The sequence below is a fragment of the Silurus aristotelis genome (genome assembly GCF_946808225.1).
Source record: "Silurus aristotelis genome assembly, chromosome: 9".
NCBI classification, from domain to species: Eukaryota; Metazoa; Chordata; class Actinopteri; order Siluriformes; family Siluridae; genus Silurus; species Silurus aristotelis.
The window spans coordinates 20,133,024-20,157,842 of NC_139582.1; the positions used below are offsets into that span (position 1 = coordinate 20,133,024).

Consider the following 24,819-nt stretch of genomic DNA (forward strand, 5'->3'; position numbering starts at 1 on the left):
AAAAACATTCGATGGGTTTTGACAATTTTATTAATGACGATTTTCCTGTCATTAATAATAAAAGAAATGTATAATAGAAGACAGAAGTTGTGTTACTGTTATGGTAATAAATATACATTTTCATATACATATTTGCAACTGAAAAAATGCAAAAAAAAGAAATAGATTTTTATGCAGGAGAATTTAAGAGAAGAAAAATAACACGAAACCAAAATCGATAACACCAGCGCAAGTGTACAGGACTTCTAATTCATTCTATACACGTTTAGGTACATGAAGGTAAAGCCAGCAATCCTAAGTCAGATGTGTGTTCCTGTGAGGAAGAAGAGTGGCTGGTCCTCTTTGGTGTTGGCCGTTTGAAACTCGTCGCTCAGCCGGAATCTCCACTCGTCCTCCAGCTCGAGCCGCACCACTGTCTGGCGAAGAGCACTGCGGTTCGGGCAGATCACGCACAGGGTCGCACCTATAAACATGAAGAAATGACAGGAAACTCTCAGTGGCTTTGCAAAGTCTTGTGGACTTGGGCCAAAAGTATGAGGACACCATATGACACGTTATATTTTCCAGAGGTGTAAAGAATACCTGAAAATCATACCTTTTGTAAAAGTATAGATACCTTACTGCCTTTTCACTAAAAAGGTATCTTCAGTAAATGAACACGTCCCAAAGCAGAATTGTTCAATGGACAAGTGAAATGAAAGTTAATCATTTTCCATAAAGAAAAAACTAATATTTGGAGCTGACTGGGATCTGATGCACCTCTCAGTCTCAGACAAGTTGGTTCTCAAAGTTTTTATTCTCGCTCTTTTGGGGCTGTAAATCAGGCCAGCAGTGGTAAAAAAAAAAAATGTATAAAAAATTCTGCTTTGCAAAATGTAATTGGTAACTTTCATTGTTAATTAAAATATTGTGGAGTACAAGGTACATATATTGAATCATAAATGTAGTTGAGGTTTTTTCTCTCTATTCTGATTTTTTTCTTTCTGAGAAATTCTGAGAAAAGTGTGAGAAAAGTCACAATAACCTTTTTTTAATTATTTTTTTTATTCATTATCCATAAGATTGGTATGTATTTTTCGAACATCCTATTCCACATTTAGTCTCTATATGAACCTCTGCTGTGAAGATGTTCCACTAGATTTTTGAGTGTGGTTGTGTGCTCATTCAGGCACAAGGGCTTTAGTAAAGTCAAGTACGGATGTAGGGTGAGGTGAGGGTGCAGTCAGCGTTCACATTCATCTCAAGATCTTCCATTTATCAAGATCCATAACTGGTTTGGTTCAGCTAGACTACAGCAGACAGTTAGGATTACTGAGTGGATTATTGAAAATAAATGTAAACAGTATTAAACAGTCCTGTTTTATATTATTATTTTTGCATTTTACCTTTTAGAAACTGGAACTTCTTAAGGAATCCTGGTGTGACGAAAGAGTCACAAAAGTAAAGCAGGAGGCCGCTGAAGGACAAACCAGTTGTGTTGATGTTTACGGAGTGTGGTCTTGGGCTGACAAAACACACGGTTACCTGAGAAACACACACACACACATACACACACATCAGAGTGTGATTGTCGATGGCTAATATGGTGTATATTTCAAGTTGGTTTAATTTTATTATTAGTTCCAAGAACATCCAGGAGTCCAAATGAGCATCACATGGTGTCACATGGTGTATTTAAGTAGCAGTATCCTTCCCTTTTTGAATTTTTTTTGTGTAATAGAACTTTCCTAGTAAGATCCCGAAAGTCCAGCAGTGTTTAGACTCTCGCTTTAGATTATGACCAGGATTGAAGAAATACTAAAAGACTATGTATTCATCTTTCAGTTGCTTGTCTCTGATCCCATGCGCTACAAATATATGTGAGATATATATTGCTATTCAGAACTCAGGAGGGACTTCGGCCTACCTCAGGGCCCAGGTTCAGGTAGCAGTCGACAGAAAGGAGCGGATGGCTGTAATTGCCGGTGCTGAGAGGGAAAAGACGCTGACTTGTGTGTTGGAGGTATTTCTCCAGCAGAAGCTGACCTGGTGTAGCCAAGAACAGATGCTTGCTATCTGGAGCACAGATATATTGAGATGGCTGCACTGTGGTTGGTACATCAGTCATCTGTGAGAGATATATTGTACCAATTATACACGTCATTAGCGTCCAGTTCAGTTCCAATTCTTATTTTGAAGAAACTCTTTATAAAATGTAATGAAAAGTCGTTACAGCTAATTAATTATAAATTGTATGGTGGGTAACGTCATATGAAAAAAGAAAAATTGAAACACCTCTGCCTGCATTATCTGCAATTAGACTGGAGTGGATGTAGCATTTTTATTTTAGTTTCTTTGGTTAGTTTTAAACTATTATGAATGAAAAGGAAATTAAAAAAAGATAAGAATTTCAAATTATAAACCTTTAAACTATAAAATGTATCGGGCTAAGTGCCCTTTGTTTCTGTTTTTTTCTCAAAGTAATAAACTGCAGTACCGACCTTGGTCTTGATGATGAATGTACGATATCCTCCGATGGCGATCTGCTTCTTCATCACGCTAAAGTTGTTAAAACGGCAAATTAGAAGGCCAGCGCTGTGGACACGAAGGTTGAAGTCTACATCGTCGCACGTAAATCTGGAGAAGGAAGAGATGGAAGAAAACCAGGTTTCCTTGTTATTTCTTGATATTTTAACAATATTGTCCCATAGCAGCTTTACAAAGATAAATAGGGTATAAAGTTAGAATGTAGAGTTTCATGCCTAAAAGTTTTGTTCGTTCTAAGCTTATTCCCAATGAGCAAGGGAAAAACTCCCAGACTCAAAAGGGAACCCAGCAGCTCACCGGTTTTGATTGTACTGCACATCCTGAGTGAGATCGACATTGAGAAGCAGGAAATCATGTAGGTGTCCTCGTGAGAAGGGCTCTCTCCTTTGTCCAAGGCCTGCTCCATGGCTTGACCACTTCCTCAGACCACACAGGCCATACTGAGTGATATCTGGGGACGACTCCATGTGCTGCAGCACCTGCTTTAGTGACACGTTCCTCTCTGGTCCGGCGGTTCCACTGAAAGTGCAAAAAAACAAATGGCACGCTCAAGAACATAAACAAGCCAGATCAAAGACGTTATAAATGCTTATATCAATGCAAGTCTTGCTCTGATTTGGGAAACATAGATTTGATTGTTTTTGTGTATATGTAAAGAGCCAATGAAATGCAGTTAGCATCTAACCAGTGCACAATTGTCCTATTTGCAATAAATAGCGATGTGGTAAATAAGGGTATGGGTTCATATGTACAGGGGTGAGAGTGATTAATGTACAGAAGATGCAGGAGGTAATAAGATATGGTACATTTAGTAAAACACAGTACTAAGTAACTGCAAAGATTATGCAGAGGATACGACATGTCAAGAAGATAACACTCTTAAATAACATGACATACATATGTACATGCACTATATTGGCAAAAGGTGCACCTGGTCATATGTATGGTATGTGCCACATTTAGTCCCAATGTGCTCTTCTAATTCCCTCCACTAATCTGGTTCACTAGATTTTGGAATGTGCTTGTTTACATTTGTGTTCACAAGGGTGTTAGTAAAGGCGGGTACTGATGTAGGTGAAGTGAGGAGGCCTGGGGTGCAGTCAAGTGTTCCAATTCATCTCAAAAGTGTTCAGTAGGATTGAGGTCAGAGCTATAAAGCGGGCTGCTTAAGATCTTCCTCTCCAAACCATCTTTGTGCATTTTGGGTTTCCAAGTTCAAGTAATTGCAAAATTGTATTATACCACATCCAAAGACGTCCTATACAATTGTGAACCTCCAGCTCACCTCCAGGTCAGGTGTTCCAATACTTTTGTCCATATAGTGTATATAAAGGTCTGTATGATACAGTACTTACATAATAAATATGATTGGAATTTAGTAGTGCAATATAGTCAGAAGTTACAACAAATCTAGAAAGATGCTGAGCCTCGAGATGTGTACGCGCCGCCATCTTGGTCTCAAATAGACTGACTACATTACGATACTACTACTACTAATAAATGCCAATAAAGGTAAATGATCCTTACTAGCGCACCTTTCATTTTAAGACATAAGTATTTTGCTATTATTTCTAATTTAGCAGAGGACCCATAAAAGCACCTTTTGGGGTCAATGTCCACACTGTTCCACATGACACAGGAGTCATCTGCCAGGACGATGAAGGGCCAGACGTCCTGAGGACGACTTCCGTGCTCCACTCTTCGACTGCGCTCCAGCTCCAGGTTATGATAAGACAACTCTTTAATGAGGAAATGGGCTGCTCCTGTGAGATAGGGAAAAACAAAACAGTAAAAGATTTAACTTTAAAATTTTAAATAGAATAGCCTTTATTTGTTACATATGCAATACAGCGAAATTCTTTCTTCGCATATCCCAGCTTAATGAAAGTGTGAGTGCAGGGTCACACATGATACAGCACCCCTGGAACACAGAGGGTTAAGGGCCTTGCATAAGAGCCCAAGAGTGGCTGTGTGGCGATACCGTTTCTTGAACTCCCGACCTTTCTGTCAGAAACCCAGCACCTTGACCACTGAGATACCAGCTCGTATTGTGAGGCAACGTTTCATTTGAAAATGAAGCAACTTCGGTTACCTATTCCCGTTCCGTTAAAAATGGTGGGCAGGACCAGCATGATGTGATTGGGCCAGTATTTCTTATAAACCGCCATCTCGTATTCTTTGATGACCAGGATGTGCAGGTGCGAGGCTCCGTCCATGGCGTGATACAAGTTAAAGAGGCCATGCTCATGCCGCCCCGTGGTGGGTGTAAATATCGGACTCTTTATACAATCAGGATTCTGTGAACAGATAAAACTCCTTTTACGTTCCTTAAATGTTTTTTATTTTTTTTATTTATGGATTTGTGGATATTAGAAGCTAAAATTTATTGTTTATTATAATCCATACCCAATCAGAAGTAAGGGGCAGTCTCATGCTCTCAAGCTGGCCTCCTGGTTGGCTGAAGGCGAAGTGATGCTCTTTGGATTTGGGGATTATGAAATAGAGCTGTATTTCCTCCCCAAGCAGCAGATGGGAGAAGGTAAAGGCATGCAGGGTAGACTCACACAGCTGCACAAAAACACAAAAAAACCCCAGAATATTTAAAAATATTGGAACATAATGCCCACATATTGATTTGGTTGCTAATTACCAGGTGATCTTACCTGGTATCGAGGGTTGAATCCCATGTACTGATGGCATTGCTCACAGTGATGGTATGTATTATATGCTGCGTACTTGGAGAGTTTTATCCGGGCTGTACGACGACGAAGGTACACGTCCCCCTGACGTCGGGGGTTTCCTTTTTCAAAAAGAAAAGCGATTCCTGAATCAAACAGTTACTATATGACACTGTATTTTGGCCACAAAAAACCCAAAATGACGATGACAGACTACATTCTGCCTTGTTTTTCTTACCTTCCACATTTGGAGTAAAGTCAGGGGAGTAAATGGAACTGATGTCCTCGTATTTGGGGTCATGGATGGTAAAGTCAAAAGGCATCCCTCTTATGGTGTCAGCATTAGGCCATGATGCAACAGCTGAATGATACTTCACCATCTCAGATTTGCAATCTGTAGAGAAGTTACACACCATGTACATATGCTTTTAGAATCATCAAAATTTCAGATCTTATGAGGTTATCTACTCACTGTAGTTGATGTCCACTTCATCAAAAATGTCCACCTCCATGAGCCGTATCAGCATTCGAGAGAGAATGCCCAGGAACTGCAGATATGCCCCAGTTTTTCCAACCTGCAGACATGCAGTACATTTGATTTTTCTGTTCACTAAACTTTCTTTCGGCTTCTCCGAATTAGGAGTCACCACAGCGGATCATCCGTATTCGGGATCCGCGTGTTCGATTTGGCACGTTTTTACGCTGGACGCCCTTCCTAACACAACCCTTCCCATTTATCCGGGCTTGGGACCGGCACTAAGAGTGCACTGCAACCCTAATGGCTGGGGTTGGTTCCCTGACCGGTAATTGAAACCCGGGCCGCAGCGGTGAGAACGCCACATCCTGACCACTAGACCAACAGGGAACCCTGATTTTTCTGTTAACTGCTTAGACAATTTCCCCATAATAATTTTCAAGCACCCATTGTGACATCCACATCTTACTGATTAGCATTAAGAATAAGTGCATCTAAATAACTGAGGCCCAATGATACATAACATTAAAGACACATATGAAGCAGCTACCGATTCAATATGATTTACCCCAATTGCGATGCAGTGGGATGCAATGGAACAAAATATTCAATGCTATGCAATTCAATATGGTACGTTTTTATTCCTTTGGTTCAGACAGAAAGCAAATCATACAATTATTATAAAATAAAACCAGACATTCTTTTATTGTTCTTCCTCCAGGAAGATGCAGCTCTACCTCTGCCATGTTAATCTCTATTCTATGTGACTCTCAGGACACGCCTTAGTTAGTGTGGTGTTGTGATACGTCATATTCATGTAGCAGCAGTGGTTACCATATTATTGTTCACTTATAAATAATAGAAATATAGTGCATTTACTAATAATTATATATAATATATAATATTTTACTATATATACAATTATATTATTAATTCCTGATCATATAGCACTGTTGCTTACTTGAGGTGGCCCACTGAGGAGCAGCCTGCGAGGATGAAAGTTGTCCGTGCGTCCCTCTGTCCAATTGCTGCTGTCCATGTGCTGAGGTTTGGGGGCAGTCCACTGCCTGTAGTACAAAGACTGCTCTGTGCACGTCATCATTTTGCTGAGAAGGGGCCTGAAAGCGGTGGCCCACTCTACACACGGGTGTGGGAGGAAGGACATTGGCTTGGGCAGGCCACTGGCGTCGACAGTGGTGATCAGGTCATACAAAGTTTTGGGGAGAAGAACAACCGGTGGCCTGTTCATGTTGCGCGCCCAGGCGCAGCAGTAACGCTGTGAAGAGGTCTGCGACGATGACAAGGAGTCAGGAGAGGTGGATTTTGAGGAACGGCTCGGTTTGCTAGGAGACAATTCGTCCTGGGTTTGCTGAGAGGTATCTTGGCCAGGGACGGCACTCCTCACTGCAGGTCCAGAAGGAGCAGGAGAGGATGCACGTTAGAAACATGCTATTACAAACAACGGTCTTCAAAAAAAATCACAAGATGTCTAGATGGTATGCAGTGGGGGACAGTAAGGAAGTAAATGTAATTCATAACTGTACTTCAGTAGCTTTTTCACGTATCTGTTCTTTACTGAATTTGTTTCTATTAGGGATGACTTTTTCTTTTACTTCACTACATTTCAAAAATTAAACATCATCCTTTGACCGAATTTTGTAAAATTAGTCGTTCCTTTTTATTTATGAGTGGTTAAAAACTTGACTGGTCCATCAGGCTGTGATGGACCAGTCCTTGACCTTGACCTTGCAGAAAATTGGGATCTAATAAATCATATGTCACATGAGTTCAGATGTTTGAGTTCTACTCCAAATCCTTCAGCTACATTCAAAGTGAATATTATAGCACTTTCTAGATTCGTCTAAGATTGACAGAAAGAATGTTTCGAAAGAATGTGCTGCTCAGGCAGGCCAATTAACTGACCATCTGCTACGGACTCTTCCTCCTCGTTGTCGGTGCTGCTGAGTTTATCAGGCTCGCTCTCAGACGGCTCGCTAGACGCTCTCGGCCCATGCTGCCTCTGCTCCTCGACACGCACCAAATACGCAGCCAGACCGAGTTCCTGCTCCAGAGCTGTGCGCTGCAGAGCGCAGCAGCTTATTACACGCTCATCACAGTACTTCAAAGACCTAAGAAGCCCAAAATGAAAAAAGGGAAGAAAATGAGCAACCCAGACCATCCAGTAGCTGAGAATTTTTTCCCACATTTACTGCAGGAGAACTTGTTTAGGTCTCAGATACATTTACAAAGCCTTTTTCAAGACGGACTTTTCAAGAAAAGCTGGACGTCATCAGGAAAGGTCGACCAAAACAGATTAAAACAGTTGTTAAGCTTTTTCAATAACCATTTATACGGTTGCGCATTTTCCCTGTAGAATTTGCATAAAAACATACCATTGCCTTCGTGTTTTTGTGGTCTATGAACTATCAATTTATGATGTCAATATTAATGCTTCTGCTAGAGATGGTGGTGCAGGTGTAGCTGCAGTGAAAGGAGACCTGATAAATTGTGGTAAATGTGTTTCCTGCTTTATTAATGGCATTCATTCTCCCTGCACGAGATACCTGTCTGTGATGCAGCGCTCTGTATAATATTGATGGTTTCTATAGCTGTGGGATCGTAATGATGGTATTTTAAGGTGGATTGATTCAGTATATATAATAATATATGCTAATATATGTACTATGTAAAAATGATCCTTTTATGATACAGTTGTGAAGTATAAACATGCCAAGCATTACAAATAGTTTTATTGGAATGATTCTTTCCCTGAAGCAGACAGATGAAGGTTATGTACCTTGGCAATGACTCTCCCATTGGATCCATGCCAGTAAAGATGAGGATGCAAGGCAAAGCCTCTAAATCTAGGTATGTGCGAGGGGTCCAGTCTGGGTCCTGGATCTTCAGCCATACCTACACACATGTAACCCATGCATGATCAGCATCTGGCTATCAAACCATCAAATACAGAAAACCAATTACTATTCCCAGTACATGTATAGATACCCTTAGCTGGCTCAGGAAGTGCTTGCCCACAATGATCCCCGACGTGGGGTCTCCCAGCACAATTTCAAAGTGCTTGTGGAGGCCCAGGCGATCACGGATGTGACACAGGCGCTGATGTGCCAGTGCTGCCAGACATGGGAAAGGTATACGCAGTAGGAGCATGTAGCCATGGTGGCTTGAGCAGCGTTGTGTCGACCCCAGCAGACACTGAACTATCTCCAGCGTTTCAACAGAGGTGTGTTTCTGCAACTGGACCTGACCTCTGGCAGCAGCTAACAAAGCCACAGAATAGTGCTGGAGAAGCACCTGAGTACGGATTACAGAGCTGTGCAGTTTTGGAAACCTGAAAAAGGAAATAAAGAATCAGTATGAGTAAAAAAAAAGAGATAAAAGTCTAGAATTTTTATCTCACATTTACTAAAGGAGAACCAAATTTCTGAAATAAAATCATGATATTTGTGATCATAAAAGGAACTTCGTTTAAACCAGACACACAAAATGGCTTTGTATAATAAAGTTTGTGAATGTGCCAGTGATGGGCCGTCAGGGCCAGCAAGACCTTCTCTGCTGTTCTAAACACAATTAGAATTATACATGAATATGTATAAAAAAATATTTCCAATTGTCAATTCTCTTCCATTCATAGCTTTTCTCCCGGTTACACTGCATCCAGTAGTGTATGTTTATGTTAGTTTTTTATCCAATCAGATTTCAGCCATCATGTGATTTCAGGGTCATAGAAATCTGCCTTCAGAATCAACAGTGTAGCTTTAAATATGTGACAATAAAGCTGTTGCATCAATCTGACATTGTTGGTGAAAAAAAGCACTGATGTTTGTTACCTTTCTTCTAGGGCAGTGACCATGCTCTCAAATGAACTGTCAAAGCGCAGCAGAGGCAAACCGCTTCCTGAGCGAGTGGATTCCAGCAGCTCAGACACGCCAAAGTATTTAGTTTTTTCCTGGTACAGATCCACATCCTATGCAAAAACATACAGCACAACTTACTAGAGTATTTATTTATTTATTTATTTTTTTTTTAAATGCTTCCTTATATAATATATGAGCAAATGTATTCGGACACCTGCCCAGTACACGCATAAAGTATGCTTTCTGAATATCCTATTACAAAGTAGGCGCCCCATTAACAGGCTCCATTCTCATTGGAGGGTTTCTGAATGTAGATGGTAATGTACAAGGAATTCATTCTTATTCATCTACAAGAGCATGAATAAGGTCAGGCACTGATGTCATGCGATGCCAGGCACTGACGTCACGTGACAAGGAATGGTGCACCGTCACATTCTGCATTTCAGAGGCTTCAATCAAGCTGAGGTCAAGGCCTGTGGGCTTTGCCATGGTGGATCATATTTTTCATCTTTCAGCTCCAGTAAAAAAACAACTTAAAAAAAAATAAAAATTCCAGGCATATGGGTGTATAGTTTTGGCCAAACAGTGTTGTCGTTCTTACATTGTTGAATGCTGATGGCCAATGGATTTCATTATAGGGGCTGATACGTGTATATTGGGTCTGCAGGGCAAAAGGGAAGGAGGTCACATGGAGAATCAGGACATTGGGTGCCTCTTGAATATGCCTGCAGTTCAACAGACTGTCCACCAGTCCTAAGCCAGACAAGCCACCCCCCCTCCCAGTCTGCTCACTGCAAAATACAGATCGAAAGAGTTTTTAATGATGTAAACGAGAATTGGACAAAGAGCAGATAGAAAAGCACCATTACCTCCTGACGTCCCAGTGTGCATGATCGTGCACCAGTATAAAAAGGGTATACGGGTTCAGCTTAGATTTCTGAATGAGACTGTTGATCTTAGCTGCAGCAGCCTGATCCAATTTGATCACATACTGCTCAGCATCCTTCGTGGACAAACAGTCCTGGTCCATGCCTAATTCTTGAAGGACCCCTTGCATAAATAACAAAAGAGAACATGTAAGACAAGGTCTTACAAATGTTACCAACTATCAATTAATTGAAATCAATGTAATTTAAAGTGTATATGCAAGTAAGAATGAGAACTCTTTCACCTACCTGAGTTCCACAGGTGAAGAACCACTTGCTGGAAAGTCACCTCTGAAGGAGGCACACAAATTAAGAACTCAACCTTGTCAAAAGAGCCAAGATCCAAGTTGTGGGTGCTGGAGTCAGCAATGGCACACACATGGGACAACAGCTTTCGTGCCACTGCTAGCTGAATGGGTCGAATCTCGTGCCACTGAACCCGATATTCTGTGAAGGGAGATTGTTCAATAAATTGGTTCCACCTATAATATGTTAAGGCAACTTAATCACACGTGTTTCACCTGTGCACATGGCTTCTAAAAGGGTTTCCTTTCCAGGTGCCTGACCTGACGGGTGGTACGTCTCTGCGTTGACTTTCTCCAGCAAACTCTCTACATTTCCATCTGAATGAAGCCATTGGCCACACAAAAAGACATGTTGACAACTTTTTTCTCTAGACTTATTGTTTAGACTCTAGACTCGTTGTCTAGACTCTAGACTCATTGTCTAGACTCTAGAATAATTGTCCTAATTTAGGCAAATAAGTAGGCATTCAAATAATCAAAGCATCCATACCTGGACCGAGGGAGCTAACATAAGCATCTAATTCAGCACTCATTCCAGAGGAAAGCTCCTGACTGATTTCTTTCACACATTCGCTTGGGGAGAGCATACTCTCGGCAAGTGCCCGTGCCTGGTGCTTCCCTGTTGAGAAACATTGATGTACAGCTTACTATCACCTTTGTATTGTATAATACTCTGTACTATAAACAGTATACATATATGCTATTCTTTAGGGTAACCAGTCAAGGGGTTACAGTCAACAGTGCTTTAGAAACTTTTTCTATGATTTATCTATGATGAAGGCAATTTTTTTCAAGACAGTCAATCTCAGTGTATAAGTCTTAAGGGGATCCAGAGAAGGACATAATTAGGTTTTCCCTGGCATGTAGAAAGCCCTAAAGGACTGTGCTATTAATTAATGAGGGCAGTCAGGTAGGATTTATATGAGAGACAAAAGAAACCCCACTACACTTGGGACGTCATTGGAAGTGACTTTATAGCCAGATCATCTCAGTAAAGATATGTGTAATGCAGATCAACCAATTACCTGTGACCACTATGCAGGACTCAGTATCTTGGCTCCTGCCCATGCAAATGATCACCACAAAATGTGTGTGACTAAGCTTGCCCTCCATTAGCCTCCGGAAGATGTCTGCCAGTGCCTCGGACAGTGAGGGTGCTGTATCCAACACTAGAACGGCGTCACCAGAGGAGCTAGTGGCTAGCTTGGCCAGCCAAGGAAGCTGAGAGGAAGTTAGGGGCTGTGCCAGGCCAGGCAGTGGGGCAGGAAACTGGGCATGACTTTGCTGGTACTGACGAATTTCTGTCAGGTGTGACTCGCGCCAAGAACGCATGAGAATCTGCTCCAGGTCTTCCATCAGGGGTATCTGGTCTGGGCCTAAGATCAGACACATGATTATACACTGCACAATATGTATATATATATATATATATATATATATATATATATATATATATATATATATATATATATATATATATATATATATATATATATATATATATATATGCATCTGTATTAAAGTTAACAATGTGATGCATAGATGTGAAAAAAGTGTGCATTGGATGCAAGTTAGCATTCAAATCATGATGCACTAACATATATGCATCGGTAAAAAAAAAAGTCACATAGGATATAGATTAACATGGCAGAGGTAGAGCTGCATCTTTCTAGAGACAGAACTGGAAATGAATGGTTTTCCTGGCTTTATTTCATTAAAATTTTTTTTGACCTACAAAAACCTGACTGTGAAGTAAATTTATGATTTGCTGTCTGTCAGAACTAAACAAATAAAAACAAACTGTCTGTACCATATTGAATTATGATTCAATGGTAATTGCATCATATTTTATCCATTACATTGAATCGCTTTGTGTTGAATCGAATCGAAATGGCATTGCACTGCATCGTTATAGGTTGCATCAGGTATTCCATTCTATCAGTAGCTGCTTTACATGAATCTTCAATGTTATTACATGCTTTCAAAAAGCGATTTCTTTCTCACCCAGCTGTACCAGATAGTAGACAGTCAGCAGGACCTGCATCTCAGTGGAGAGCGGCTGGATGGAGGTGGCTCCATACTGCTCATAAACACGTGGGAGGTTCTGGGAACTTCTGTAGCATGCCTGCAGCCACCCGTTTACCAACACTTCGCTTGTGTTTCCACACAGACGCGGCAGATCCCCATGCCCTACATGAACATTGCACATACCGTTTTTGTTACCTTCATAAATGGAGAGAAAAAAAGCAGAGAAAATCTTCCTTAAACCACATTCATGTTTTTATGTATTTGTGAAGACACTCTCACCTTTAAAGATAACTGGCTGCAATCCACAGGTCTGTAGCAGATTATTAGGCACTGAAACAGACTCCTCTGGGAGAATGGAGGGTGAAGACCCTTGAGACACAGACGTTCCAATGTCTGCCACACATGCAATGCAACAATGTAGGTTTAATAGCATACAATTGACAAAAATGGATTACTGGATTAACAATCTAATAATGACAGGAACACAAACTCCTAAAAGCGCACTCTTTTCTTTTTAACTCAAGTTTCAATCCCTAAGCGTTTCTATATTTAAGTGTTTTGATTTATTTTTGTTTCCATGGTGTGCTTTCCTTTCCAGGTGACCCACTGACTGGGGACACTGTATTCTAGGTCTAATGAGACACAAAGAGCTCTAAAAAATACAACTATCCCCAACAGGAGCTTTTCTGAGTGCAACAGAGTCATTAAGCCTAAACAATAGGCTTAAAACATGTTTGAACCTTTTAGGTATCTGGTTAGGAGAATAGAATTAAATGGGTTTGTACCTGATTTCGTGCCATTGACTGGGTTGGAGGCCACAGGTCTACTGCTTACTTCGGTGTGTCCTGCGGCTTCCGGGGACCAGCCCTTGTGTCTCTTTTTGGGTGGTCCTGTGTTTGCCATAGATCCTTGAAGTGGAGAGTGAACATTTTATTCTTGTGCAGTCTCATCATTTTTATCTTCAGTTCTAGCGTTAAGACATCATGTGATCAATCACGACATTCGTATTTGGAAATGACGAATATATGGCTGACAGGAAGCACTTTTCTTAATTGTATGTTAATTAGCCTAGATGCATGCATGTATTTGTGTGTGTGTGCGTGAGCTCCTCCTTTGTTTCAGGGTCACAAATGTGAAGATACTGTTTGTTAAACTGCACTCGAATCCACATGTCACAAAAGAATATTTGCATTTTATAGACATGTTGAGCGCAAAACACCAAGTATAAAGGACAAACCGCAGTATTTATGGAGGTGTTACACTGAGAGGGAAGACCTTTTATTACGCCACATGTTGCTGATACAAAAGCGCAGGAGCAAAAGGACTAGACAATACAGCTGAGGTTCTTCCTAAAGTATTTTAGGGTAGGGGAATCTCTTTCATGGAGGTGTTATGGGAAGTGAAACCCCCATCCCCACCCCACTCCCATTACTCACTTCTGATAGGCTCATAAATAACTGTTGGTTGTACTTTCCCTGGCACATGGAAAAACCTTTTGTTTTAGCATTAAAGTACCTTTACCTGTAGATCTTCCTGGGCCGTTGGTGACCAGGCCTGGCTGGTGCAGAGGCTGCTGGGATGCTGCAACATGGTTGCCATTGATCATTGGAGGAGAGGTTTCAGATACCTGGAGATGTGTGTTCAGATCTGTAAAGCAGTCCAAATCCAGCAGGAAAATCAACCCAACATTAAACCAACAGTATCCATTAATACAATCTCAGTACTTTACTAAATGCATCACTATACCTGTGCAGTTGGCTGTGCTTAGACCTACATGTCCTGAATTAGGCAGCGTGTTGCTTGTTACAGGACCGGACGGCTGCTCCTCTAGACCCCCAGAGACATGTGAGGAGGTCTGTCTAATGCGGCTATCTACACACAGATATCAAAAACCTGTTACTACACCTACCAACACTCATTACTATTTCATAATCCTTCAAATGCAACTATTTCAGCAAATCCCGATGAATTGTTTCATTCACCATCATCAAAATATATACAGAAACATATATTTAAATCTGTAGACACAGCATTAACTCACAGATATGAGCAAATCACTGGTTCAACCCCGGTGTATCGGTGTATAAGCGGTTTTACTAGTAAAAATCTTTGTAGGAATACGAGCATATTTCGGGAAGATCAGATCCAGTCACGCATTCTGCTCGCCGTTTGTCACCTCCGTCCCCACGCTTTATGCTCAGTCGCTTAATAGACATTGTTCTGAGTGCATTCTCATCGTTCTCTTGTGTGTATATTGTGCTTTTTGTCTGTTTTTTAATTTCACTGTAGCATCATGGGTCCAAAGAAGTGTAGTGATAGGGCTGGAAAGACGTTTGTAAAAAGAATAACCAAGTATGTGAGTGGCCCAGCAGAGAAAGCTATTGAAGGACACTTCCTGGTTGGAACAGAAGCAGCTTATATGGCTGCCTGGAACATACATGAAGAAAGGGTTGCCAATCCGTTTGAAGTTCCAGTACTTTTTATGTTTATCCCCCACATCATCTCACCCTCACCATCAACCACTACAACACCATGTAAGTACAGTACAGTACTCTAAAGTTCATTTATCATTACATTTTATCATTTCTTTATAGTTATTTATGTAATTTTTATTATAATGTATTACTTTTTATGTTTATACTTTGTTACAAGTATATTTGCTGTGTTAAATGAGGCATAACATACACTTCAAGGCTCTTCTCTGTTCTGGCACCGAGGTGGTGGAATGAACTTCCCCTAGATGTCCGTACAGCAGAGTCCCTGATTATCTTTAAGCGACGACTAAAGACCTACCTCTTCCTGAAATACCTAAATTAGCACTTTCCAAGTTTGTAGAATTCGAGTTATATTTATATTAAGTTTGTAATCTTGCGTACCAGTGTAGATTTATTTATTACTAGAGATTTAAAGCACTTTTGTACGTCGCTCTGGATAAGGGCGTCTGCTAAATGCCGCAAATGTAAATGTAAATAACATTTTTTTAAAGGCTGAAATAAGCAATCGCCTGAGGTCTGGGAACGGATTAATTGCTTTTACATTCATTCTTATGGAAAAATTAACATGCGAGTACAAGCATATGAGGACACGAGCAGTTTTCAGGAACGAATTCCTCTCGTACATCGGGGTTCCACTGTATATATTTATTTTTGTTAATGCACTTTAATTTGTAAAGGTGGTCCTTCGATTGAAAACAAATTTGAGACTTATATCTCCTTGTCCTTTTGTTAACTACATTAGAATCCCCCACACCATCTTTGCTGTTTTAAAAGCAAAAGTAAATTTTAAATTAGCTACTTTTTACTTTTACTTGAGTAGATTTTTAGACTGGTAACTTTACTTGTACTTAAGTAAAATTTAGAAATTAGAAAATTTAAATTAAAATTAGAAGTACTTTTACTTGAGTGGAATATTTTATTACTCTTTCCATCTCTGGTACATGATTACGGAAAATGTTTACTTGGGTTGTGGCTTTGAATTATGGGTATTTTGCCAAAACAAGCCATAAACCAAGCAAGGGAATAAAGAGCTTTTCGACTAATGAGAAGAGATCAGACTTGAAGCTAATCTCTCCTTTCTCCAGGTGAGTTCAGACCTGCTATTCTAAAAGCCAGGTCCTGGATTTGAAACATAACATTAAGGCTATAGCTTCATTTTATTCATCCTTCTATCACCTCACAATAATTCTACTCTACATGCTTGTGAATGGTTTACCAATTCCTTTCCAGCAGATGAGTGGACCCTTGACCAGCACCCCCTGTGCATTGCGGAGAAGATGATATTTTAAGTGCTTCTGTTTCTTGGGCTGCGTGGTAAGCTTCAGGTTGATGTGGTTTGAGAACTCGGTGAAGTAGCGGAATCCTTTCTCACCGCAGCCCATGCAGTTCCCTGAGAAGCCTGAATGCCAAGTAGAAATTATATTATTGCAAATACATTTATCAACCTCTCGTGTCCACCAAATTGGAATTTTTGGATGCGTATCAAACCAAATCAAGCCAAGTTTCCACAGAGATCAAGAGAGCTGAGTCAATTTAAAGATGACATGAATCGTACCTGAATGGCTTCAAATGTATTTTTTTTTCAAAAGCACAGGTCTAAATGCACTTGGCTATGGAGCCCTGACTTAGATGCCTGGGCTTGTATCTAAACTGCACTCCCTCTCTTATTCAATCTCTCCACATTTATACTGCAAAATATATTAAACAGCTACATGATTGTGAGCAGTGAGTCAATGAAAATCGGTCTGAAAAATCTGACCAGGCTGCTTGATCATGTCACATTATATATATATATTTTCATAGGTGAAATGTTTTTATACTGCTAGAATTCTCACATTACTGAGACATTTCCAGCAATGACACCAAGAACCCCAGAAATAAAGTAACGAAGGGCTGCATTTTGACCACTAACCTACCTAAAAGTGCATTGCGTCCATGTTCATCCGGGAGAAAACGTCGATCCACTGCACACACCAGTATGTGGCCAGGAATACTAGGAGATTTGGCCCCGACCAGCAGAAATCCCGGTGGCACGTCCAAATTTTCAGTAGGCATTGAGGTCAATCGCAGGTCTTCGCCTGCTTGACAGAATCCTGAGAAACACCCGGATAGCAGAACAGTGGATATGGAGCTTTATTGAATAAATATACTCTTCAAATACTGTTCAAATCTACTGAGTTGTCACATATTGCACTGCAAAATTATATTTCAAAAACACACTGTCCTCTGGATATATTTGATATTTGGCGTAAAACACTGCATTTTGAACAAAGGACTGTACAGTCAGGCTGTTTTCACATTCTCATATGAGAGTCGTGACACACTGTGATGATTCTAGTGTTTCTTTGATTCCTCTCTTTTGGAATCAAGCGCAAATCATTCCATACATTGCTGGTGCTCTTACCATCAGTATTGCAGGAACCTTCTGGAGCAAGCTTTATCTGATATGGAATAGGAGGACTGTTGGGCTCTGAGCCATCCTCATCCTCATCTTCCCCATTTTCCATTTGGCCTGGTGTAGAAACATATACATTTGTGAAGTTACTCACCATATGGCATAACATCAATGGGGTTTAATATGTGATAATTTACTTTGAGTGAATATAATATATATTATAATAGCTTTTACGCATGTTTAAAATAACTTATCGTCTCTACTGATGTTGCTGTATTAATGATGTGTTGTACTCATTAATACTTTAATGGCCCTCATGAGAATATGAAGCAGGTCAGAAAAGTCACTCTGATCGTTAAACCAACTTTCACAGTGGTCGCCTATTAGGGTTTGCCAGGAGGGTGATAATAAGCAACTGGGCAATAAACAATAGTATAAAAAAAGCTGTGAGTATTTGGTATAAACTACATGTTGTGGAATATTTCCATGAGCCATTTGATTTTTAATACAGAATGTTTAATCTGGGTTTAATCTGGGATCTCCAGTTTACTCCGGTTTGCACCTTTATCCACCTTATGGGCACTATGGATGTAACACAATTCCACTATCTGTAAATGTACCTATTGTAGTTGCAGAAAAATCGTTACACAAAAAATCTCTACACAAAAAAGAAATGTACCATTCTGCCCCTGATAAACAATAGAAAATACACAGAGACATAAACCCTAAGGTTTTCTTCATGCCCTGTAAATTTTGACTCTGACAGTCTCAGCTCCATCATTCCAGTCCGTAATTGGTCTCACGTAAAGATTAGAGCAAGCAACCTTTTCTAACACAAGAAGAGACCTTTACCTTCTTGAGAGTTGGGCCTCTGCTCTGGTTCTAGATACAGCTGAGAGAAAACTGGTCTGGGCACTACGCTGTTGGAGCGCAGGGACGCCTCGATGGAATAGTGCAGGACCTCTTCGAAACGTGTGGTGCGCAGCTGGCCTGCATATGAGTTTCCCATCTCTTAAAAAAAAAAAGAAGGTGAAAATAAACATGAAGTGTGAGCCAGAACAGTGCAAGAGAACATTTTCTGACCAAATCAAAAAGAAAAAAAGAAGAGATGAAAGCGATAGGCTGATAAATAAATATCTGACAGTGTGAGAGCTCAGCTTAGAACAGAATGTATTTTTCAAAAGCAACATATGATAAACAGTGATGTCTCCAGTATGGAGAAATAGTCCAGATAATAAAACAAGGTTAAAAATATTTAATAGATAATTCACAAGTAACATATCTTCTGGATGATGACCACTGTGATCTGTGTGATATGAATCCACCTTTTACTACTTTTTGTTTTTCCCCTTATCCCCTTGTCCATGTCCTTCCATTCAGACACCATCACACATTTCAACACAGTCTAACGGCATTTCGCGATATAGTCACGAACTTTATTCTATTGATTCGTGTTCATGGACACGAGTTTCTCTCTTTTTTGTGTCACTCAGCACGACTTAAGAGGATCATGAGTAATGCTGACAGAAATGCCAAAAGTAATCTTTTTCTCTTCCTTTTTATCAGATAATAAGGTAGAAAATATACTGTTAGGGTTAGGTGTAGAGTTATACTGTAATAAACGTGTGGTTTTTGTATTTTGACGGGAAGGAACAACTGACGGTTTATAATATCGTATGGCTTACAAGGATAAAATCTAGTGAGTAATGGTGCAAGTGAATAACAAGTGAAACAATACAGCATCTGTGGTATCCAGAGGCAGAAAGAAAACATTGGCGGAGGCACCAAAAATACTTCCTACTAAAATAAATTACATAGAAAGTCGTCCTCAGTGACACGAAAACAGAGGGACATTTGTGTTTTTGAACACTAATCAATAGATTACATTTCGTGACTACATCACTATACACGTTCATATATCAAGCCTTTTTTCCATAGACTCCAAAGAGGAACTTATCAAACACCCACAAAAATAAGGCTCCATGGACTTTACATCTAAAATGCCATTCACAGCAGCCTAAAATGATTGCATGAGATAATTCATATTCCCAGAGAGCATGCATTTCATTTGTGAAGGCTGATGAATGGTCTACTTGATATACCACACCTATATGTGGACTTGTCACTCTGTGCAGAGTTTGATACAGACAGTGGTCTAGAATTTCTTTTTCTAAAGCATTTCTAAAACCTGAAATACATTCATCGATTACTTTAGTATATCACATGGACATGCCAGAAGCCTAATGGAAGAATGCTCTGTGGACAGATGAATCCAAACTCTGCATTTTGGTGTAAATGAAAGGTTTTATGTTTTGGAGAAAACCAAGCTCTACATTCCCGAATCCCAACCATGAAGTATGATGGTAACCGTATCTAGTGGCACTGTACATATACATGCACATATAGAATATACAATTATCTAGAAACACACCAATGTCTACACTTGTAATTTATTCATATTGTGTTCTGTGGACATTCCAAACTCATCTCAGTGCCTAATGTTGGTGCTATATTTAAGAAAATGTCTTTTTAACTTTTCTGACACCCACACACACACACACACACACAAAATTGCATTTACATATTAACCTCCCCTCGACTTTGCATGTAATATAATGCGCGTATCTTGTTTTTATCCACAATTTACAATCAATCCCAACCGCACATGGGAAAAGCGTTTAGTATTCTGGATCTTTGTAAATGCATGGTCCCTTCCAAAAGTTTATTTGAGGATACAAAAGCATCGTCGGCCTGCAAAAAAGATGAGTCAGCCTGCCTCTTTCTCTGCCTAATAAATATGATGCATTTCTGATGAGTTATCACAGGCAGGGAATTGGTTTAAAGCATCTCTGCTATTTGCTCGGCCATTTGAAAAGCGTATTTTTGTCAGGATTTCGCCTGCAGGAGCTTAACTTCCTCTTGAGAGATCAACAGAAGCAGTTAATTTGGTCATGGTTTCCAATGAAGCAATCCTGACTAAATGTCAGGGCGTTCTGACCTGAATGAGAGAAAGGGAGGGGTGAGAGAGAGAGAGAAAGAGAGAGAGAGAGAGAGAGAGAGAGAGAGAGAGAGAGAGAGAGAGAGAGAGAGAGAGAGAGAGAGAGGGCTGAAGAGAGAGAGAGAGAGAGAGAGAGAACAGCATGATCTTTCCTACGGTAAACAACAGTTAATGTCAGAGGTGGCTGCAGCGAATCTAACTGCCTACAGCCAGGCAAATAACTGTCACAACATCGACCACTTCTTTATTCGTTATCTTTTCTTTGCTGTTAATAAACCAGAATTAATATAGATTACAAAAAAAGACCCTTAACCACTCTGCTGCACAGTTGTATGAATAACACAAATGTAAGATAAATACCTGAAATCAAAATAAACTTGTAGAAGTATTACAAAAAACTGAAAAATATACCTTATATTCAAAACAATGGACTGAACATGAAGATTTTTTTTTATGCAGGTACACAATAAGGCAGCCGCCAAAAAAACAAAACAAAAAAACCCCTCCTATATGATATTTACTTGTATTTGTGTTTTGGAGTTTTATCTGAGTTTTTAGCTTAAAATCTGTCATATGCTAAACATGTTAATCTCTGCTTCATCAGTAAAACTCGCCCTGCCTACAATGTTTAATTGTAGAGCTGTACAAAGAACTAAAAATTATTTCTAGAGAACTTTAAATGTTCCCAATGCCAATGAATAACTTTCCCAACTAGAAAAAATAAATAAAAAAACCCATCCAGCTCCTGGATTTTCAGTTTTTTATATACAGATTTATCCCTTAGCCAAGACTTTCTATAAATTCCTATTTTTTCAGTGAGTGCAGGAGCTCTGGATCTGTCTGCAGACCACTGTCCAGACTTTTCAAGCCTTCCTGATGGGCACCGTCTGTGAAATAAAGAGATGCAAATAGAGATAATGGAGGAAGTGTCGATAGGATTGAGGATGTCCCCCCCAGCCCTGACCTCCCCGGCACATCTTCCTTACATGGGGGTGATGAGGCCTTTCATCTCCCCTCTGCTCCTCCCAGGCCACTGAACCCCACCATTGTGGCTGTATTTATGACCTCCTGTTCTCAAAGACTGTGATCCCCCCCCCCCCCCCCCTTTCTCTCTCAGACATTCTTTTGAAATAAAGATCAGGACCTAAAGCTCCCATATAAACGCATTTGTACATTAAAAAGGTAACATACTGTATATATACAAAATCTACATGCAAATGTTAACGCAGCAGTTTTACAATTTACATTTAATTGACACTTTTTCTGCCAATTATACTATTACAGTGAAGTCATTCGAACCAACTGTGAAATAATCTTTCATGTGGAGATTTTAATTTCCCAATAAAACCTTAAAAACCACAAAGTAGCAGCACCTGAATCTGGCTATTTCCCAATCGGGAACTTTCACTGGCTACAAAAGTGCAAAGAGGGGGAGGTCAGTCTTAAAAGAATTTTTGCCTCTAGAAGAATGGTGTGATTGGTTTGTGGGGGGTGGTCTGACTAATTCTCGGCATTCTCTGCTCTAGACTAACAACATAAAAAACACAGAGCCAATGATTTGTGGAAAAGCTGGGAACAGGAGTCCAAAAAAAAACAACAACAACAGTATTTCCTTCTATATGTCAGTGCCGCAACCAACACACACAAATGGGTGCATTTCAAATACAAAAAGTACACTTAGTATCACAATACAAGTTGTCAAAAGATCAAAAAAAAAAAAAATCAATGCTTTCACCCATTCCTACTTTTCACATGGCCCAGAGCAACAGGTTAAAGGTCAGGTCCAGATAACAATGTTTGGGTAGAGCTTTAATCTGCTGTGCCGTGGTCTAGCCAGCGGCTCAATGGCCAGTAAGAGACTTATAGGACTGGGAAGATAACCCCAACTCATTCTTCTCACCACCTTTAACCTTCGGCCTCTGCACTCCAGCGAAAAGATCACATTTCAGGGCTGGCTTGTTGCTTTCAGATACCCCAGCACATCCCACACCCCACACCCACAGCGGGATCTCCGCTGCATGTTTAGTAGGATTATACGCGCTGTCAGTAAACACTGATGTGCTTTAAGGGATGTTCTATAATATCAGCTAAGTATAGCAAAGTACGTGAAGAATGAAAGAAAAAAAAAGGAGGGAGAAAGAGATGAGGGATTTGAGCAGAAGGCACAAAGACCTGGCAACCTGTCTGCCACATAACAGCACCACACCTATACATTTTCAGATTCAGATCAGCCTCCAGAACGATTTTATTTAATGATTTTTTTTAAGTATTTATTTTTTCTGTAAGAAGGTTTTACGAGCTGTCTCATTTTTATTTGTTAACGCCAGTTTATAATTGGTGTAAGCATGAATACAGTCATGGAAACGAATATTCCTTCATACATGCAATCCTTTTTTACTTTTTGACCATTTTAACTATTTTATGAGTTGCTCGGTAGCTCCTAGTTTTATAACCACAATGACTGTATAAGACTATAGAAAGAACATTACTCATAATCTTACACTCCAGTGCTCATGTTAGTTCTCACTCTCCAGTGTTCTGTATTGTTTAAATACTATAATCACACACTTGATGTCACCCAAATGAGGATGGGTTCCCCTTTTGAGTCTGGTTCCTCTCAAGGTTTCTTCCTCATAACATCTAAGGGAGTTTTTCCTTGCCACAGTCGCCACGGCTGCTCATCAGAGATAAACACACCATTCACCTTCACTGTTAATTTCTGTAAAGCTGCTTTGAGACAATGTCTGTTGTGAAAAGTGCTATAGAAATAAACTTGACTTGACAATCCTATATATTTATTTATTATTTCATAAAAAGTTGCAAATAGCAAACATATATCTGAAACACACACAAACAGGGAGAGTAACAGTCTCAGATGCCTTCCACACCGTGATCCTGAAACGTACCTTATTCATCTGAAATCAGAAGTATTTCGACATCCCCTGCGATTCAAATCCCCAAAGTGTACAGTACACTTACAACCCAGCACACACTTCATATCCCGTTCTAGCTGTTTCATCCATAATGACTAATGTTGAATGCAAAGCTCTAAGTTTTAAGTGATGAACTCCTGGGTTGTCCTTGGAAGCAGCTGAAAATAAAAACTGGTCCTTGTTTGTGTTGTCTGTCCAGGAGAAGGTTGAATTATTCTCATAAGGATGAACCAACAATGTAGTGGACAAACACTAAATAAAAGAATCGTATCCAATGACACTCAGATATTAGACATAATGAACCTGCTGAGTCAATGATGAATAACTTATACAAATTATGTCAATTATTATTTATTATTATTATTATTATTATTATTATTGACTTATAATGTGTATAAGTTATACACATTATAAGTCAATTATTATGGGGCCCTACATCGGATTTTTTTTCACCAGCTGATATATCAGATTATTAGAAGTGATATATAAACACCCACCCACACTCACACACCCACACACACACACTGTTCTGTGCGCTGTTTAAGATTATATCCAAAATGAAGCGATATTTCAGTGCGCACTGGGCATTTCCTTAGAATAAAAACAGGTCGTGTTTCACTCTGGGGTGTTTGTTTGTTCTAAGGCTTTTAGGACAAAGTGCAGGATAAGTTTTCAGCCTCAGTGGAGTGAGAGAACATTTACACTGTCTGTGTGCAGAGCATTCATTTCCGATATCGATCCAATCAAACGCACAAAATCAAACTTACCTCCACTCAGTGAGCCTAACAATCCGCTGAAATAGTCCTGTGTGTGTGTGTGTGTGTGTGTGGAAGAGAACAGCCCGTGGTTCACATAGCGCTGTGCGAGCTGCGGGTCTTCTGTGCGTCTCTGCTGTGCGCCCTGAGCGCCGGGATGCGTAACAGTAACAGTAACGAGCGGCCAGCCTCGGACTGCTATGACGAACCCCCTCCTACATTACGAACATGGTATCTTCCATGAATAATCATTACACACGAGCGGAAGATACCAACTCGGCCGAGGGTGCCTTCTGAAAAGAGTAGTACGTTTGGTTATTCGAGCAAAGCTGAATGAATGAATGAATGAATGAATGAATAGATAGATAGATAGATAGATAGATAGATAGATAGATAGATAGATAGATAGATAGATAGATAGATAGATAGA

The 24,819-nt window shown here is 40.0% G+C and overlaps 1 protein-coding gene across 1 annotated transcript; it reads right to left on the reverse strand.

Moving 5' to 3' along the window:
• Positions 1–165: 165 nt before the first annotated feature.
• On the reverse strand, positions 166–24,566 carry greb1 (growth regulating estrogen receptor binding 1). Its single transcript, XM_083550769.1, has 32 exons — positions 24,402–24,566; positions 18,556–18,714; positions 17,713–17,820; positions 17,225–17,401; positions 16,525–16,707; positions 14,560–14,685; positions 14,335–14,460; positions 13,599–13,721; positions 13,093–13,206; positions 12,790–12,975; positions 11,811–12,161; positions 11,276–11,404; positions 11,002–11,103; positions 10,730–10,927; positions 10,424–10,604; positions 10,156–10,345; positions 9,528–9,664; positions 8,686–9,028; positions 8,477–8,592; positions 7,603–7,808; positions 6,641–7,083; positions 5,677–5,779; positions 5,443–5,598; positions 5,190–5,326; positions 4,933–5,094; positions 4,619–4,823; positions 4,127–4,289; positions 2,824–3,045; positions 2,481–2,616; positions 1,907–2,107; positions 1,386–1,524; positions 166–463 (listed from the first exon to the last, which is right to left on the reverse strand). The coding sequence occupies exons 2-32, from the start codon at positions 18,710–18,712 to the stop codon at positions 300–302; spliced, it is 5,484 nt and encodes a 1,827-aa protein (XP_083406895.1). The 5' UTR covers positions 18,713–18,714; positions 24,402–24,566; the 3' UTR covers positions 166–299.
• Positions 24,567–24,819: the final 253 nt, after the last annotated feature.

Coding starts and splice junctions, on each gene's coding strand:
- greb1 (XM_083550769.1), bottom strand. CDS start 18,712: ATGGGAAACTCATATGCAGGCCAGCTGCGCACCACACGTTTCGAAGAG. Junction 10,605..10,729: donor TCTTCACCTGTGGAACTCAG/GTAGGTGAAAGA, acceptor TATTTATGCAAG/GGGTCCTTCAAGAATTAGGC. Junction 4,824..4,932: donor TGCCCCTTACTTCTGATTGG/GTATGGATTATA, acceptor ATCTGTTCACAG/AATCCTGATTGTATAAAGAG.